Below are 17866 nucleotides of genomic sequence, written 5' to 3'. Positions count from 1 at the left end.
CGCCGCGCCTCAGGCCGCCATGATGGCGGCGCCGGTGTCCGCGCGCGGCCCCTTCCCCCCCGGAACGCGCGGGCCGCGCCGAACGTTCCGCCCCAGCCCGGGAGACCTCAAGGACCGGGAAGCGCGTCCCGGCATCCCTCGGATACCGGGATGGGCACGGCGGGACGGGTGTGCTGGCGGCCGTAGAACCACGGTCCGGCGGCCCTTGGAGCAAACTTCACCGAGGAGCTGTTTCAGCACAAGCGAGGGAAATTCCCGCCTCTGTTTTTGGGGGTACGAGGTGCGGTGGCGGCATCGCGGGGGTTTGCAGCCCCAAAATAGCCTGTGCGAAGGGTCACCGTGGTCAGGCCACTTCGTCATTGGAAGTGGGGCCATTATTAGATGGAATGGTTGCACGGGGCACTGGAACAGGCTCCGCAGGGAAGTGGTCACAACCCTAAGCCTGGCAGAGCTCAAGGAGCATTTGGACAACGCTCTCAGGCACATGGTGGGGTTCTTGGGGCTGTGCAAGGAGAGGATTTGGATTTGATGATCCTTAGGGGTCCCTTCTAATTCTAGTTATTCTATGAATCTGTGATTCTATGTGGAGGTTAATGGGCATGTGATGGGATTCTTGGAGTTGTCCTGTGCAGGGCCGGGAGTTGAGCTTGAGGATGTGAGTCCCTTCCCACTCAGGATATTCTATGATTCTACCAGCCAAGCCTCTCAGGCCAATCCTCCTGGGAAATGCCAAGAAATGGGGTGAAAGAGGACATGGTGCTAGAAGTGATTTTAAACTCCATAGAAAAATGATCCATACAAATGACAAGCCAAAGGGCAGAGCTCTGGCTGTGATGTGAGGGAGCAGGGAGGGAGCTGGAAGGGTTCAGATCCTCTCCAGGACACAGATCAGGAGCCGAAAGACTCTCGAGAGGGTATAAGAGCAAGGGTGGAAACGAGGGAATTGGGGGTTGTTCCGTCACGGGGGCCTGTAGGCTCATCCATGCCACGCTGTGAATAAAGTATGCCTCTGCTAAAAATCCTTCAGCCAAGAGCAAAGTGCTTTTGGCTTTCAGTCAGCCAGTCCCTGAAGATCAAGTCATGGACCAGCATAGTAGGAGGGGGGAGCTTTCAAGGAATGAACATCAGAAATTATTAGGGAAACTGATAGGGCTTATCCTGTGCCTCAGAGCCACCCACAGCAGGTCCCCAGGGTCCCGTTGTCCAGAGAAGGGATGCCAGAGAAGCACAGAGATGCAGGTGTTGGAATGCTGTTGTGACACTCTGGGCTTCAAAGCAAATTGGATGTAAAAAAACCAGGCCCTGCACAGCAAGGGAACTCAGCCAGGGCTATAACAAGCCATTCAGTAATTTACTTAAGCCACACTTAGCTCCCATCTGCATAGGGAGGGAGAATTACCTCTTTAATCTCATCCTAACCAGGCCCTTCCCCACAGTTTGTGTTGGCCCAGACGTGCTGGAACAGTGGCCTTGGACAAGCAGTGCGTGGCCTCCTTTGTCTCAAGTCTTGTTAAAGCTCAGATCCCAGGCTGAAATAGAAATGGAAATATATGATTGTGAGCTATTTTTCATGGATTGGTTTTGCAACCTCTTGCTACAGCCTGTGGGTAAAAATCAGCTATAAGCCCCATGTAGGTCAGCCAGGAGGGCCTGTCCTGCGCAGGGAGATGTTAATCCATTTTATCTTTTAATGTTGGCATTATCTCTTGACTCACCCCATCTCTTCCCCTTGTGATTCTGCAGTCCAGGTCTCTTTTAGGCAGCAGATAATTCAACTAATTTCTCTGCACTGCCTGAGCAAAGAAACCATAAATCCAGAGTAACATCCCCAAGCAGTGGGGTCGTGAACCCCTAGATTTTGAGAACACTTGGCCTCACCAAGGAGAGGGCTGACAGGGAAAGTACTTTTGTGTTTAAGTTTTCCTTTCGCAAATGAGGTGGTTTAAATCAAAAACTCTTGTGAAAAGAATTCGTGCACTAGACTAAATTAAGCTGCCAGGATTAGGACCTGGTTCCTAGAGTGTCTGTAATAATTTTACTTCCCAACAACTTATAGCAAAATAAAATCAACTGTTGGCACCATGGCATTATAGGAGCAGGAGCAAAGGCACCTGCACATGACTGAATGGCCAGTAGCCCTAGGGGAAAGCTTGGCTACATAAATGCTGACATCATCCCAGATGCAGTTTATTCCTCATTTGTGTGTGCTTCCCCCATGCTTCATCCATTCATCCTCACTCCTTCCAGCCTCGTAACCCCTGCAGCTGCCAGCACACACCTCCAGAGCATGGAGTGATAGGAGCTGTCAAACTCTCTGCATTTCCCAGGATCCAGACACTCAGCTGCTCGCTGGACTCTCATCTCACACCTTGGCAAGGCAAAGAGTGATGTCTGGGTGGTTGCATGTGTGTGGTTGTACAACCTCTTCCATCGAGTGTGGGGTGAGATGAAGCCCCAGTTAATTACACTATCCCCCAGTTATGCTGCTCTGCAGAAACACCAGCTTGTGTACCTGCACCTTGAGAGAGCAGCTGCTGGAGCAGAAAGCAGGCTGGAGGTGCCTTCTCACCTGCAAGGGCAGCTCAGAAACTGCTACACCTGCCAGAGACGTGAAAGCAGAGGGGAAGTTTTCAGTTCAAAGTGGCACCAAGGGATAGTGAGACTTGCAGCAACCTTCTTGCAAATATTGTTAAGATTGCAAAGATTGTTAAGACAAGTGCTGTTTGTGTTAATGCAGCCCAAGGATTTTGCAAGGAGATCCCAGGGTTTCTGTCACTCTGAGTTGTGCTGTCGCATGTTCCACTGCTGCTCCTGCCTGCAGTAGTCACAAGAGCTTCACACTTCAGCCATGAGCTCTTTAGTGATTTTCAGAAGTTCAAAAATGAGAGGCCTGTGCTTCCCTACATAGCAAGGCAAACTTGGGAATTCTGAGACTTGGCCAGAAAACACAAAGGTTCCAACTCAAAATTCCAGGAACATTCCTACCCCTGTGGTACAGAAGCCCTTCAACACTGCAAGAGTTCCTCACCTCAAGATCCATTTAGCCTCAGCTCCTTCATCTCTGAGGAGCCTGAACAGAGGCAGGATTGAGTTCCTTATGTCTTGTGTAAACCAGCATGTCCTACTTCCACCTGGCAGGCTCTTCTTCCCCACACAACCATTTGTTTCTGCCATCTTCAAGTCTGCTTTTTTCTCACTTATCTTTTATCTTCACCAGGCTTTTCTCCCCAGTGGCCTTTTGTCCCTTCTCCTTAGACAGCATGCAATTCCACAGCTTAGGTAAAACCCAGGAAAGACTCTTTAATACAAGATAGATATATATTAGTATAGGGCACCCCTGGCGCTCAGCCCAGACTCAAAATGATCCCTTCATACACTTTCAACCGGTGGTGTGGAACTGAGCATGAATCACACGCATCATGGAAATAAATGCTGCCTATTTTTATTAAGGTCTCTTATTGGTGATACTGGCAGTGGCCTTGTCCTTATGCATTAAACACAGCCTTTATTAATGTTCACATTCTCCACTTTTGTACAGTGGCTGATTTGGAAGCAAGTCAAGCCATGAGTGAGTGTATTGATGTCACCCTGAATGTTCACTGGTCCTGTTTTGAACTTGGATTACAACTGCTGCCTTCATCATGACTTAATGCTTTGTATCAGTTGCACTCAGATTGTTAACAGAAGGGTTAATTTGTTCACATTAAAGAATAGCCTATCTCCTGGGATGTGCTAAAAAACCTGAGACTTTCCCCCACAAATGACTCTGCAACAAAGCCATAAAGGCCATAAAGATGATTAGGGGGCTGGAGCACCTCTCCTATGAGGAAAGGCTGAGAGAATTTGCATTGTTCAGCCTGGAGAAGAGAAGGCTCCAGGGTGACCCTATTGAGGCCTTTCAGTACCTGAAGGGGTCTTACAAGAAAGCTGGAGAGGGACTTTTTGCAAAGACATGTAGAGAAAGGAAAAGGGGAATGGCTCCAAATTGACAGAGAGCAGGTTTCGATTAAAGAAGAAATCCTTTATTATGAGAGTGGTAAGGCAGTGGTACAGGTTGGCCAGATGTGGATGCCCCATCCCTGGAAGTGTTCGAGGCCAGGCTGGATGAGGCAGGTTCTAGTGGAAGGTGCCCCTGCCCACGGCAGAGAGGTGGAACCGGATGGTATTTTAGCCCCTTCCAACCCCAACCATTCTGTGATTCAAATTTCTGCAGCACAAAGAAGGCTGCCTTTGTTCCAAGGGAAGCATATTATTTATTTTAAACCTTCTCTATAACGCTGGTCCCGTTGGCTCCAGCCTCAGGACGCGCAGAATCACAGAACTGTTGGGGCTGGGAGGACCCTCTGGAGATCATTCAGTCAAGGCACGGTACCCTGGAGCTCGTGACAGGGGAACTCGTCCAGGTGGGGTTTGAACGTCTCCACCAGAAGCCGCTCTGGGTCTGAGCGCCGGGGTCCCCGGCACCACCCGGACTCAAGGCTGGAGCTCCGCCGAGCAGCCCCAGGGTCCCGCCACCCCTGAGCACAAGCGCCAGCACAGCTCCAGCGGTGAGGGGACGTTCAACCGCCGCCGGGCGGGCAGTGACCAGGCCCGCGGTGACTTCTCGCCCCACTGAGGTCTCCAGGGCATCGACAGACCCCCCGCTCCCCGGCACGGCCCGTCCTCCGGCGGCTCCACCGCGGCGCCCTCAGGCTCGGCCGAGGCATCCCGGCCACCGCTGCGCACCCACCCCTGAATGCTGGAGGGCACTGCCTGATTGGTCGGCCACGCTGTCACTCCAGTGCCAGAAGGCGGGGCGAAGAGCGAACGGCAGCGAGTGATTGGCCATGGCGGCGGCGGGCGGCCGCTGGGGTTGGCTGCGCCGGGCAGTGGCGGGTGCGCGGGAGGGAGGGGCGGGGGGTCCTGAGGCGCCGCTGTCACCACCGCGCTCCCGCCAGGCCCGGCCCAGCCCCGTCCGCCCGCCCGCGGCGCGGCAGGACCATGTCGGCCACGGACGAGCGGGCCAAGGAGATCCTCCGCGGCTTCAAGCTGTATCCTCCGCGCGGGGGGCCGCGAGGCGGGGCGGGGGGCGCCGGGAATCGCCGCCCCGCTGTGGCGAGGGCCCCGGGGCGGGAGGCGGGTTGCCATGGAAACGCAGTGGTTCTCAATGGCGTCCGCCCGGCGGCGGAGGGGGTTGGGGGGTCCCGCAGGACTGGGACCGGCCCTGGGCCGGCTGGGGAGCGGGGGCGGGGAAGGAGCCCCCGGAGGCCGGGCTGAGGTCCCGTCCCTGCCCCGGGAGGCGGAGGGCTGGGGGGTCCCCGCGGCTAAGTCCGCACCGCCGTAGCGGCGACGGCCACCGCCCCCCCGGCCCTCACCCCGGGCTGACAGGGCTGGGCCGGGGGCGGCGGCCCCGGGCAGCGGGAGCCCCCCGCCCGCAGCCAGGACAGCTTTACAGAGGGCAGGTGGAGTAGCTCTGCGCCAGGAGGATCTGATCCCTTCCCTCTTAAGCACCTCTGTCTGGAAAGGAAATACCTGGTCGTCAGGTCCAGGAGCAACTAAACACCTTGTTCGTTGTCATACCGTGAGGTACTGGCACATGTGTTGGTTGTGCAGTGTCTTTTATTGCTAACGCTGACGTATTCTAGGTGTTAATGCCTTTCTGTGCAGCTCGTTTTGAAACTTTTCATGTTGTGGCTTTCAAAAAGCATTCTCATTTTATGTCTGTGTTATCTGAATATGAATTTAATGCTGATGAAGTGAGAGAGATCTGAGCTTGGAAGTGGAGCGAGAGCCTGTGCGCACCCTTCCAACCCGGGATTTCAGTGAAGTGGAGAAAGGCTCAACCTAAAGGCCCATGTTCAAACTAAGGGTGGAAGATTATTTTATATGTGGTATATTTTACTGTAGTAAATTCTTCTAACCTTAGAAGGCAAAGGCAAGCTTCCTAGCTTGACCTTTAGGCACAAGAAAATTGTTATGAATTGGTTTGTTTGTGTTTTCTTTTTTACGGTGAAAAGGACAGAAGTGGAGGGAACATCCTCTTGATCTAAACCTATTATTTCTAAACAGGGTGGTGGTTTTTTTTGTTCAGTGAGATGCTCATAATCTCTATGCCAGCTGTAGCAGGATCTGATTTTCTAGGTTGGATTTAGGCAGATAGCTGTTATCAAACTATAAGCAGATGCTTTTCTTAACTTTTTATAGAATCACTGCAGTCTCCCCCAGCTGTTACTGCTGCATCTGGTTCCTTTGCTTCTGCACTGGCACTATTGGCAGCTCTTTGTATTTATGAAGATGCAGTATTTTAGCTGTCAAAACATAAATTAAAAACCTTTTGTGCTGGCAATTAGGAGAAGAATAAGCTTCTGACAAGACCAGACTAAGCTGTCGGTGGAAGTGAGGAGCGCCTGGAAAGTTAAGCCTGGGGAACAAACTTTGCATGCTTTTTGCATGTGTTTGTACATAGTCTTTGGTGGACAGCAGAATTTACATCAAGGCCTTTGTCCAATTTTGGATTAAATAACCCTTTTTGTTGTTTGTTGGCTTAAGCAGAAAATGCATTTTGGTCTTTGAGAGGAAGGATTTTAGACAACAAACTTCTATGGTATCAAACAGCCGTAGTGTGGACAAGAAGCTGTATTAGAAGTACTCTGTAGTCTCTGTTGAATTGTCTCAAGTTTCATCTTCCTTTGCTTGTCCTCGCAAAGAAATTGATTTTACTTCTGACAGGACAGTTTTAGGCACAACCTTGACATGTTTCTCCAAAAACATGCTGGAGTACTTTGATAGTTGCCACAGGGCCATGTAGTACAAAGTCTTACGAACAAGAAAGTTTGGAGAAGCATTTCATAACTGGAACTTTTAGTGAGTTGAAACAGTTGAAAACATCTATGTATGCCTTTGGTAATCCAGAAAAGTGGCTGAACAGGCATTCCTCATTTATGAGGAAGCCTTGAGACACCACACCATCCCCACAGGAAACTGCTCATGCCCAGCTGTGGCTCCCTGTAAGGCAGGCAGCAGCTCAGACTTCCCCTTCCTTGTCCGAGAGCAGGCCTGTGTTCCGGGGATCATGGCATTTTAGAGGTGCTTTATCTTCCACCCGCCCCACTGCTGTGTGCACTGATTTAATTAATAGAAAGGAAGAGAGACATGTGTTCTGAAATACTGTTAAGTTCATACTTTGAGTACTTGAAAACTTCTTCCTCCACTCCCAAGAGGGAGGGAGTTCAACTCTACCAACTTAAGCACAGCCTGCAATCTTGGCACTTCCAACTGAACTTGCTTTTAGCACAAGAAACGAGCACAGCATTGCCCCCAGGGGCTGTGTGCATTGGATTCCTTGTGTTTCAGTTGCTAGGGCAGAAAGCATCATTGAGGAAGCAGGCTCCCAAAATACTTGCTAACTTTAACACAGGAACAGGCACTCTAGCTGGAAGTCCAGCTCACATTGAGTAATCAGAGTTTCCTCAAACAATTCTGTTTACTTGTGGTTCCTGAGAAGAGGTTAATTACAAGCTTTCCAACTGATTGGGACATGCTGCTGTGGAAATTAAATCATAGCCCAAATCCACCCTCTAATTTCAATGCAAAGATAGGCTTTCCTTCCTCTATGACACTAGTGCAGAAACATGTTGTGGCTAATGTCCCAAAATTCAAGCCAGAAACATTTGCTCCCTCTTTTAATGGATTTTGCTATTCTAAAAATATTAAAAGCAAAGGAAAAAATATTTGATGCTCGCCTGCAAATGAGGATATTGTACCTAATTACACTTGTCCTAAGAATTTTTATGGCACCAGTTAAAACTGAACACTGACAGTCCAGTTAAGTGTGGTGCAGAAAAATACTGATAGCAGACAGCAAACGCTTGTCACTTCTTCAGAGACAGTATTTGTTAACAGAGCTTGTGTGTTCATCAGCTCCCTGTTCTGAAGGCACTCACCTGAACAGCAGTTGTTACACCCAACAGAATATCTACAGGTAGTTTAGGACTATGACAATGCAGTCGTGGTTTGGCTTATAAGCAGCATCAGTTCACTTGGTAACTGAAGTTCCATTCCTGTGAAGTATTAGTCAAGTCTTATTTCTGCAAGTATTTATGCACATCTGGTCCTGTGATCTCAACTGCATGAAATTAGATTATGCCTCTTTTCTCCGGAAGATGGGACAGTTACTCTGTCAAGCTACAGAACAGCATTTTACTTGACCCTCACTTACCCTTTCAACACATTTTTCAGATCTCAGGCTGTCATATTATCTGTAGAGTTAGTGTGTACTATTAAATGTACGTATTTAGCATCTTTTATCGTAAGATAAACTTTCTTTATCATAAGAAAGTTACTGCAGTGATGTACTTTCCTAACAGGCAAAACTCAGGGTTGTTGGTTTTTGATGGCTTCCCCCCAACAACTCCCTTGACAGTTTGTGGGTTGCCTGTGTACCTTTGTTCTGAGATGAACTAGCACAAAAATTTTTTTTTCTATGCACTTAAGTTCACTAGAATGAGGACACTGTAGACAGTTGTCCTGTTTAATTTGGTCTGCCAGCATTTGGAAAGCATCCACGCTGTAGATTAGAAATATCCAGTCATGGCTTGCAACAGCAGATTCACATCCAACTCTTGAGGGACCACAGTCCAGCTTCTTTATGCGCTTCTTTCTGTGGTGTTTCAGCCAGAACAGCAAAGAGGAGAAAACCCAAAGGACTCAGTTGTTTCTCACAGCATGGTTATAGTGCCATGTCTTGCTTCTCAACATGTGAGTAAGCACATCCGCTTTCTATTTTAAATCTTACAAGTCAAACAATATATCACCTATTTTATTTGCTTCTGTACAGGGAAGTCTCATCAGAATTGGATCTTCATACTATTACTTGCCCTGTAAATATTTATTAGTTTTTAAGGTAAGTTTTTCCATGAACTTCCATTTAAGGCCGTGCAGTCTTACTGTCCTTCAGAAGTCTCCTGAAACAAATTAATATGCTGAACATAAACATGAAGAGACAACATTAACTATAGGTCAGAACAATTACAGGGTTATGAAACCAGTGCTTGTGGTCAGTATAAACATACACTTGGGCACTCCAACATTTGTAGGCAAAACTTCACATGTCAAAGTCTGGCTCACTTTCTGCAGTCCTCAAAGTTCCCTGTGCAACATCCTCCTAGCTCACAGTACCTTTTTCCAGTCTTCTCACCATTGTTTTTCTGTCTAGGAAATCTTTCTAGCAGAGCATTACCCTCTTAAAAAGATGAATAGAGCTGTAGTGAAAATACAGTTACACCAGAAACCATTAAAAGCATCTATGAACTCTATAGTACTCTGCAGACAGAGATTTCCAACTTCTGCCTGGTCTTCTGTACACACAGGAACTGTCCATCAATTCCTAGAATAGTCACTGAAGTTTTGAACTAGTTTGATGCAGCTTTCTGAAGTTGAGAAATTTAAGCGGAAGCCACAACAAATTGAGTTTCCAATTTCCCTGTTAGACTGGTAGAACTTTAGCTGCTTATTCACTTGAAATGCTTATCTGTTGCAGTGTTTACAAAACCAACAAGGTAGCAGCTTTAATTGGCTCAAAGATTTCCCTTTGTTTTGAGATTTCTTCTGTGCACTTCCTCAGATCTCACTCTGTTTAGACTTCTTGCAGTGGAATAGAAAGATGAACCCCCAAATTCGTGGGTTACAAGGAGACACTGGCCAGCTAAAATAAGGAACAGAACTGCTTGGGAGCTGGGCCGTATGTTCTGTAGAGAGCCAAAGCAGAACTCGCTTCTAGCTTTTGATTATGCAGTTCTAAAACAGTCTGGAAAACATGAGTTTGTGCTTCCCCGTCCATATTTCTGGTTTTTAGAACCGTCTTACTCTCTACAAAACTTATAATACTTTACAAGCAAGAGTTGTCAACGTTCCCAGTTAGTCTGACTGCAGAACAAGTTCCCACCGTGGCAGCACTGAGAGGTCTTTGTTTCAGAGGCCAGAGTTTCACACAGAAGCTTTAGCCAGGTCGTAGATGGTAGTTAAGTGTCACTGTGGTCAAGGTACCTTTCCCATATCAGAATTATTTCCAGCATTGACAGAAGTTCTGGAGTATGCAATGATTTATAGTTCTGGCAGGCTAAACACACACTCCTAATGTGTCTTATGACTGAGTCATGAGGAACACCTGCAGACAAAACAGGAGCAGTTTCACAAGATTTGGTTTTACCTGGTTGGTTCCTCAGTGAACACCAAAAAAACTTCATGTCTTCCCCTTGTTAACTTTCATTTGAAAAACTATAAATATTTAACTACACTTAACCTGTGATTTGCATTAACCTGATATCTGACTGAGCTACAGTCAGTTGTCTACATGTCAGATATAACACAATGCTCGTGTTGTGTTGGAAGTGGGGCTTTTGTGCCTTTGCCATTGGAAGGGGCATCCAGAGCTCCACTGCCACAGGACACAAAGGGGCTGCCAAGTGCTACATAGAATACATCTGATGTCACCTTGGAAGTGTAAGTTGACATTGGTGTTCAGGTTTTTCTTTTCAATCAGCAATATTGCTCTAGCAATTTGTAGTTAGAATTTTATTTCTAAAATTTATTCTTTCATCTCTCCAAAGCCTTCCCATCCGGCATTTCACTGGAATTATGGTTTCAGTATTTTTTATTGCTTGCTTGGTGCCAACCTAATGAAGTACTTAAAATAATGTGGTTGTCATTAGCAAAATTATTTCCCCTTATTTCCTTTATATCATATTAAGATATCAGTTACTCTTTGCACTCTTGAAAGTCATTGGTGCCTTATGCTTCAGCTGTTGTTACAGTATTTGAATTTCCACAGAGCAGAAGATAGTAATTCAATCCATCAAGTGAGAACTGATAGAGCTTCTTCCATGCCCCTCCACCCCCTGCATTTTCACAGTGAACATGTAGGAAAAAAGCCAAGCCTACACAGATGTAGACAAGCAGGGGAGGTATCCAAAAAATCCTCAAATTAAACAGATACAGTTCAGAGTTGGGTTTTTTGTATAGACATCTGATGTGTCTCCTGTGTCTCTGAAAAAAAAACAACAGCCTGAGTATGGAAGCCGATTTGACTTATTTTTACACGTTTAGCTCTGAATTTAAGTTGATCCAGAAAAAATATTGAGTCAAAATTTTACATGAAGTTTGTAAGATAGCAGGCTACTGTACTCTGGCTTCTGCCTTTGACTCCCCCCAAATTATGTAAGGTAACCCTCTTCTATTTCCGTATCTCTTTAAATTTGAGCTTGGAGCCTCCATTAAAGATAAACCAATGCTTGATTTACATCTAATAGTCAGAGTTTGTACAGACGTAGGAGACGTGCTAGGTTTCCAGGTACAGGCAACAAGCAGAAAACATCATGATCTATTAAGGTCCACCTGGCAACATTTAATTTTGTCTTTTTTCTTTTCTGCATATTATTGCAGCAGAGTTTTTAAAATTTAGTTATTTAAGCCCATAAGGGATGACATTTGCACATCTGTTGCTCTCAGGTCCTAAACATCATGTGTTTATTCATGCTGTGCAATAAACTACAGTGGCAAGCACTGAATACTGAAAACCATTCTCAGGTGTTGCCTTTTTACCCTGAGACTGCGTCAGGAGCATCACAGAAGAAACAAGAGGTTTGTCATCTCCATAGCATCACTCCCAGAGCAGTTTGAGGGAATATCCCCATGCACTTGTTGGGCATTGTCCTGAGGCTTCCAAAGCTGTTTGGCCTCATGTCCAGGTAGACACAATAGGACTGTTTGGAGGCTTTGTCTAGAAGACACCTGATAGCAGCCGAGGTTCTCATAGGAACCAGAGCTCAACTGCATATTGCTAAATCCTAATTGACAGCCAGGATTTTCAGTTGTGATTATTAACTTGAGATTCCATTGTCACATTTCTCCTGAACAGAGTTCTCACTGTGACAGAAATGTTCCGTGTAGAAGAGACTTAAGGGAAACAGTATCAGATTAGTTCAGCCATGAGTGAGCCTTTGAATTGATTATGATCATGACTGGGAGAATGAATGGTAGACTTAGGTAAAAAGAGAAAGGAAAATATTTTTTTATTTTCAGTCAGCCTTTGGGATAGCAGTGCACAAAAGCAGTGTTATTAAATTTATCCACTTCTGTATTGAAAGGAGTGCATAACTAACTAGGAGCAATGGTTTTCCATTAGGGAGACTGAGAGTGCAGGGCATAATAGTGGATAATTCTACAGAGGAGTATTTATGTGTTCAGTCTGTACATAACCCTCATCTAGTCTGTAGGGAGTCAGAAGCTCATTTGGTCCTTGGGACAGCTGATTACATCCATCTTTTCATATTGATTCAAGAAAATGGGGAGGATCATACCATTCACTCACCGATGACTGTACATCCCACCTAAGCAGATTGCCTTTTCAAAAGGAAGGTTACACGTGCCCGGAACCAAGAAATAATCTGATGTTTTAAGTGTCAGAAATTGCTGATCAGGGAGAGCCTGCTGAGGAAGCAGAGAGTTATGTCAAGTCACTTCGGTTTTGAAAGTCAAAGGAAATTCTATTTTGGGAGGCAGTGGAAAAACTGGCTATTTGCGTTGCTTTAAATAAAAATTCTGTGTATGGGAAAATGCTTAAAGAAACCCTCTCTAAGGGGGATCCCATTTTCATTCGTATATTGGCATGGACTGTTGCTAACTGTCATTAAAGGGAGTTCTGCAACACCCTCAACTGCTCTTTGAGGAGGAGTTTTGCAGAGAGAGAGGGGTCTAGAAGAACAACCATTGTACCCATTAATGTACCTCCACGTGGGGGAACAGACCAACCCATCTGGAAATGGGACACCGGGAAATACCTGCCAGCCTTTAACAGGGAGGATCTTCTGAAGGTACTTTAGACATTTGACTTCAGTTGAAGTTTGTAGGGTAGACTCTTCAGTGCTTTACAATACTTGCCTGTCAATCACAGTCCAACTTAAGACTTCACTGTTTCTCTAGTAAAGTTACTTCCTTTCCCAGAAGCTGAAATAAAGAGGTGAAAAGTCCTTCTCTTTGTTATTTTGCTTGAACCTTATTAGCCTTTAAGTGCCATTTAAAAAAAATGTCAGTCCAGGAAGCGATATGTTGCTTCTGAGCAAAGAGGACATCCAAAAAATATCTGCTGTTACATTCTTCTTGATGCAGGCTCCTGTCATAGCAGCTGTGCAGGGCACAGGTTACCATCCCCAGTTACCTCATTTTCAGATTTACTGGTCGAGCTGTTGTGACAAGTTACTGCCCAGTCACCAGGCAAAGTCACCAACAGGGTCTGGGGCCATGCAGCAAGTAACATTAGAGATCTATTCTCCTGCAGCTCTTGATGAACCAGACATAGGAAATCACTGGCTAAAAAGCCTGTGCAGCCTTGGAGAGCAAACACGTTACTTTTTAAATACTCCTTTCAGGAAGAGACAGAGAAGCCAGTAAGTTCTCCAATCTAGTTTGGGCTGTTCATTTATGGCACCCTCATTAATCCACGAGGAATCATTACGGTTACACTATTGCCATAAAAAGCGGTATTTAAACAGCTCTAGAAAGGAATTATTTTATGCACTTCCTCCTGTAATTCCTTCAAGGGGAACTGCATTGTAGTACTACCACACTGATCTTAAGCTTTATTTTCATAGAAGGGAAGAAAAACTGCTTCCCTGGTTCTCCGAGCATCTTCGATTCTGCCACTGAATTTCTCCTCTGAATTTTAAACAAAACAAAAATACTCCCACAAACCTGTAGATGTATTTTAAAGTTGCCTGAACCAAAGTACCACTTGGCAAAACAAAGGCAAAGATTGCCCCAAACCAGTTGTGAGCTTACCTCTTCAAGGTCTGTTTCTCAGAGAGGAAGAGCAAAGCTCCCTCTCACCACTGGCAATCCCCCCACGACCACCTTCTCCCCATCTGTACAAATCAGAGGTGAGGCATTAACCAGGCAGCTGTAGCACAGACCTCTACTCCTGTAAGGCTTCCAGCCATGCTGCCCTTGTTAAGGTTCTCATTTAGATACAGCCCTGCCCGCGGCCACCTGAAAATCTTTCACAGTTCACAAGGTCTCTTGCGTTTGTGTGCGCTGATAAAACAGTCCTTGTTTTCCTGCTTAATAACGTTGTCTGCAACTAGTGTTGCCAGTTCTGAAGTAGTAAATGCAGTGACTGAGGCAATGGAATGTTTGGAAAGGTGCAAATTCAAATTGAAAAATACTACATTTTAGTGTACACCTGTAAAGGGTGCAGATAATGCTGATTATTTCTGAGCTTTTTGTGTATAACCTCTCCACCTCAGCATTCACCTTAACATAAATGCTTATAAAGTTCACACTTTGAAACACCAAAATAATATTTTATAAACATAATATTTCTATCAGCTGTGTGTAACTCTAGCTTTTCAATAACTAATTTTTTATTATTTTCTTATTATTAATACCTGTATTGAAAGAATCAACTTATGAACTAGAGCTAATTGTGTTTCTACATGCTGTTCTTTTTCACAGCAGAAATAAGATATTCCATTGCTTGAGCTGAAAAATATATTAATAGATTTTGATTAAAATTATAAAAATCTGATTTAATATACTCTGAAAATTTAGCAGCTACAAGCTTGATATAAATTTAAAACTTAGTATAAACATTACCGTAGATTTTATTAACAATGAAAGCTATAAGAGCTGCTTGGAAGCAGTGCAGAGGAACAGAGGTCATTGATTTTTTTTGTCATTTCAGTGGAGGTTTCATTACTGTGTCCCCACAATAATGTTTTTCGTCTGAATTCCAGTGCATGCTAAAGCAGAGGGATGCTGGTTTGGGCACAGACTCTCCATCTTCGAGAGGTCATGGTGATCACAGTCACATGCTCAGAGTTTCAGATCAATATATTTCACATTAGTAAATCTGTAGAGGTTGATTAAAGTGCAGCATTCAGAACAAAATAATGGTATTTTACCTATTCTCAACTAGTTTGAAACTGAATCGTTTCCTTGTACTTTCTGTGTTTTGCTGTACTGCATTTCCAAAAAACTCACTCTCTTTTCAAACTGCCATACTGTTGAACACTGTAAAATGTTGGGATGGTAAATTGTCAAATCCGTAATCCACACTGCAAATTGAAGCACTTCTCATATTTGAGTAGGTTCCTAAAAAAAGCACAATAATTCTGATATGGAGTCCTTGTTTTTTGAGAGTTCTGCTTCAATCTGCATAAATCCCCCTTTATTCCTCCTCTCTGCCTCTGCTTTCAGCAGCCTCGGGTCCATTTACAAGATTAGTTTCCTCGTGCAGCTGCCAATCATTTCCTCCTGGCTGTATTTTCATTTTGTTTTGATTCTCCACTTGGTCTGTATTCTCTAAGTTTTCCTCCCTTCCTTAAAAGAGACAAGATGATGAACTTATTTTCCTTGAATAATCTTAGTCCTGTCAGTTTTAAGTGGAAAACCAAAAATTGTTTGATCTGTATTGCAGCATGTGGTCCTGCCTGCATAGTACTCCAGAGATATAACTACTTCAGTGTCTGAGATCCATGACTTTTTTCCCTCTTATCCCTTTGATAACTTCGTCTGATTCTCACTGTGGTCTTCTCCTGTGAGTGTAGAGGACCACTGATATCCACCTAAGTATTCACACCTTTACTGACTCCCTCAGCTTGGCATTCAGGGTGTTCACAGTAATTTTGTGCCAGTTGGTACCTGGAAAAATAACTTGCATTGTGGATGCTCTTCTTGTTTAATCCAGGAGCCCCTGGCTGTAAGGGTTGTACAGTTTGCAAGGGTTAAGAATGCCCACTTCTCGTGCACACACAGCCCAAGTTAAAAAAAACAACAAACAAAACTGAAGTATTTGTAGCTCCAGTGAAATTCAGGCCAGTACTATCCACAGGGATTGTGCATCCAAGGAACCGTTTAAGTTAATGCCAGGAAAACAGTGACTTGTTCCCCGGCTGTGCCATGTCAGCAAATAGGAGATTGGCATTTGTCATTGTGGACTTAATGAAAGTGCTTGTTGTAGCTGTTTCTCTGGCTGATTTGAATTTTTATTTTGTTTATTAGGTGTAGAGTGTGAGTGCCAGGGCAAAATGCTGTTTTATATCAAATCTCAATAAGATTAAATCCCCTTGCGGTTCTCTAATTAATTTCAAGGATACTGAGTTGCTTTCCCAGAGAACTTGCGGTGATGTGTAGATGTGTCCCAGGTTACAGAACAGCTCTGGATTGAAACAGCAAGAGATGTGCTCTGTGTGAGATATTGTGGGGCAGTTAAAGGTGCAGATGTTCAAACAAGGCATCAGGTGCTTTTGAGTGAACCACCTTTAGTAGAACAGAGTGACTTCTGCTTTCCCAGCTCCAGCATCACATCCTTGCTGGAGCATGTCTGCTGAGCACACCTGTGAGACTGAACAAAGCAGCAGGTATATCAGCCAGTATTTCCTCTGCTGCAATAGTTAGTTTTCACTCTTGTCATAAACACAAATCCTTACAGACTAATTAACAGACCTACTGCAGCAGTAGCACTTGTTCCCCGAAGGCTGCAAGTGGCATTTGCTTTCAAAACTACATAAAGAGGATCTTCTCAGGATTTCATTCATTTTTGTCTTTTTTTAGCATTACTTGTGAGAGAGGGCATATGAGCCCACCTGGAAAAGGAAGTTCAGTTGTCTGGCCTATTTTTCTGAATAGCACACAGAGCTGTAATCCCACCCTGAGGGAATACACAGCATCTTTATGCCAACTGGCTTGGTCAGTATGGAGCTTGTCGGTGCCAGGGGTTTTTGAACAGATGTAGCTACACAGTGTAAATGTACTGCCCTGAGATAAAGCACTGTGTGTACTTTTCTTCCCCAGTGTCACAGAAGAGGTGGCTGTGCTGTTGCAAAAAGCTCTAGTCTAGATAAACCACATGGTTTATATACTTAAAATTTACTCCAGTTTAACTATTTCTGCTTGATTTCCCACCGTGCATACCGTTGTCCCTGGATGAGTGTGTCCAGTTCCAAGTTACTTCAAACCTTTGGAATTGGACTGTCTGATGCAGAGTAAGAACATTCAGGCAGAAGTTAAATAAGGAATAGTTAGCTCAACTCTAAATTCACTCTGTGCCTTTGTCTGGATTGACTCCCATGCACTGACAAACTCCTAGTTAATTCAGTTGCCAGAGAAAGGTACTGTTTAAAAGTTAACATTGTGTTGATAAGGGGTTTTCAGGCAGAATCAGTGTGTGAATGCAGAGAAATCCAGTGCCTGACCTTTTGTTTGTACCTTCTCTTGAGACTGCTAGCAAGAATCTTTAAGTGCTCCTGTTACAGTTGATTTTGGTGGTGTAAACACCTGCCTATTAACAATTAGAATAAAACTCACGAGCTCATTTCCTGGAAGGCGGGAGCGATCAGACGTAATTACTGCAGGCTTTATTGATCTGATGGGGATTTGGAGGGCCAGCAGACAGCCTCAGGTTTCCATGGCTAAATAAAAATCCCTGAGTCTCTGAAGTCCTTTGCACAAATGAATTCTTCCCCTTTTACAGACCTCTCTGAAATCGAGACATGTCTGTCTGAAGAACTGTGCTACAGATTTGCCCCGAAAGTTTTTGCAAATGGTCTTTTTTCAGTAGTGATTTTTTTACTTTGTTCTGTATAGGTGGAAGCCTCACTTGACAGTAACACTGAAATCTCCCCTGACCTAGTTTCTGTTCTCGGCAGCACAAGTTAAAGTATGCTTTTGAACACAGTTTTGTTTCTGCTCTTTCCCGATTCACTGGAACAGCAAGAGACAAAAGCAAAAGCCAAACAAAAGCAACTTTATAAGAAACATAAAAAGTCAAGGGCAGGACTTTCTCTCTGGGGACTACTTATCTGTCCCTTATGCAAAAGAGGTGGGTGAACAGCTC

General features: G+C 44.9%; 1 protein-coding gene across 1 annotated transcript in view; it reads left to right on the top strand.

Annotated features, from left to right (window-relative positions):
• Positions 1-4896: 4896 nt before the first annotated feature.
• The window catches only part of PDE6D (phosphodiesterase 6D), a 33904-nt gene continuing 20934 nt past the window's right edge, over positions 4897-17866 (top strand). Inside the window, exon 1 of the mRNA XM_027751092.2 lies at positions 4897-5030. Coding sequence (XP_027606893.1) covers positions 4981-5030 — 50 coding nt within the window. The 5' untranslated portion in view covers positions 4897-4980. The remainder of the gene's footprint in view (positions 5031-17866) is intronic.

Source organism: Pipra filicauda, unplaced genomic scaffold, assembly GCF_003945595.2.
Source record: "Pipra filicauda isolate LSUMZ 115617 unplaced genomic scaffold, ASM394559v2 scaffold98_size3848907_pilon, whole genome shotgun sequence".
In the NCBI taxonomy this organism is placed as follows: domain Eukaryota; kingdom Metazoa; phylum Chordata; class Aves; order Passeriformes; family Pipridae; genus Pipra; species Pipra filicauda.
Note: the sequence above shows the minus strand (reverse complement) of the source record. Positions and strands in the feature narration are given on the sequence as shown.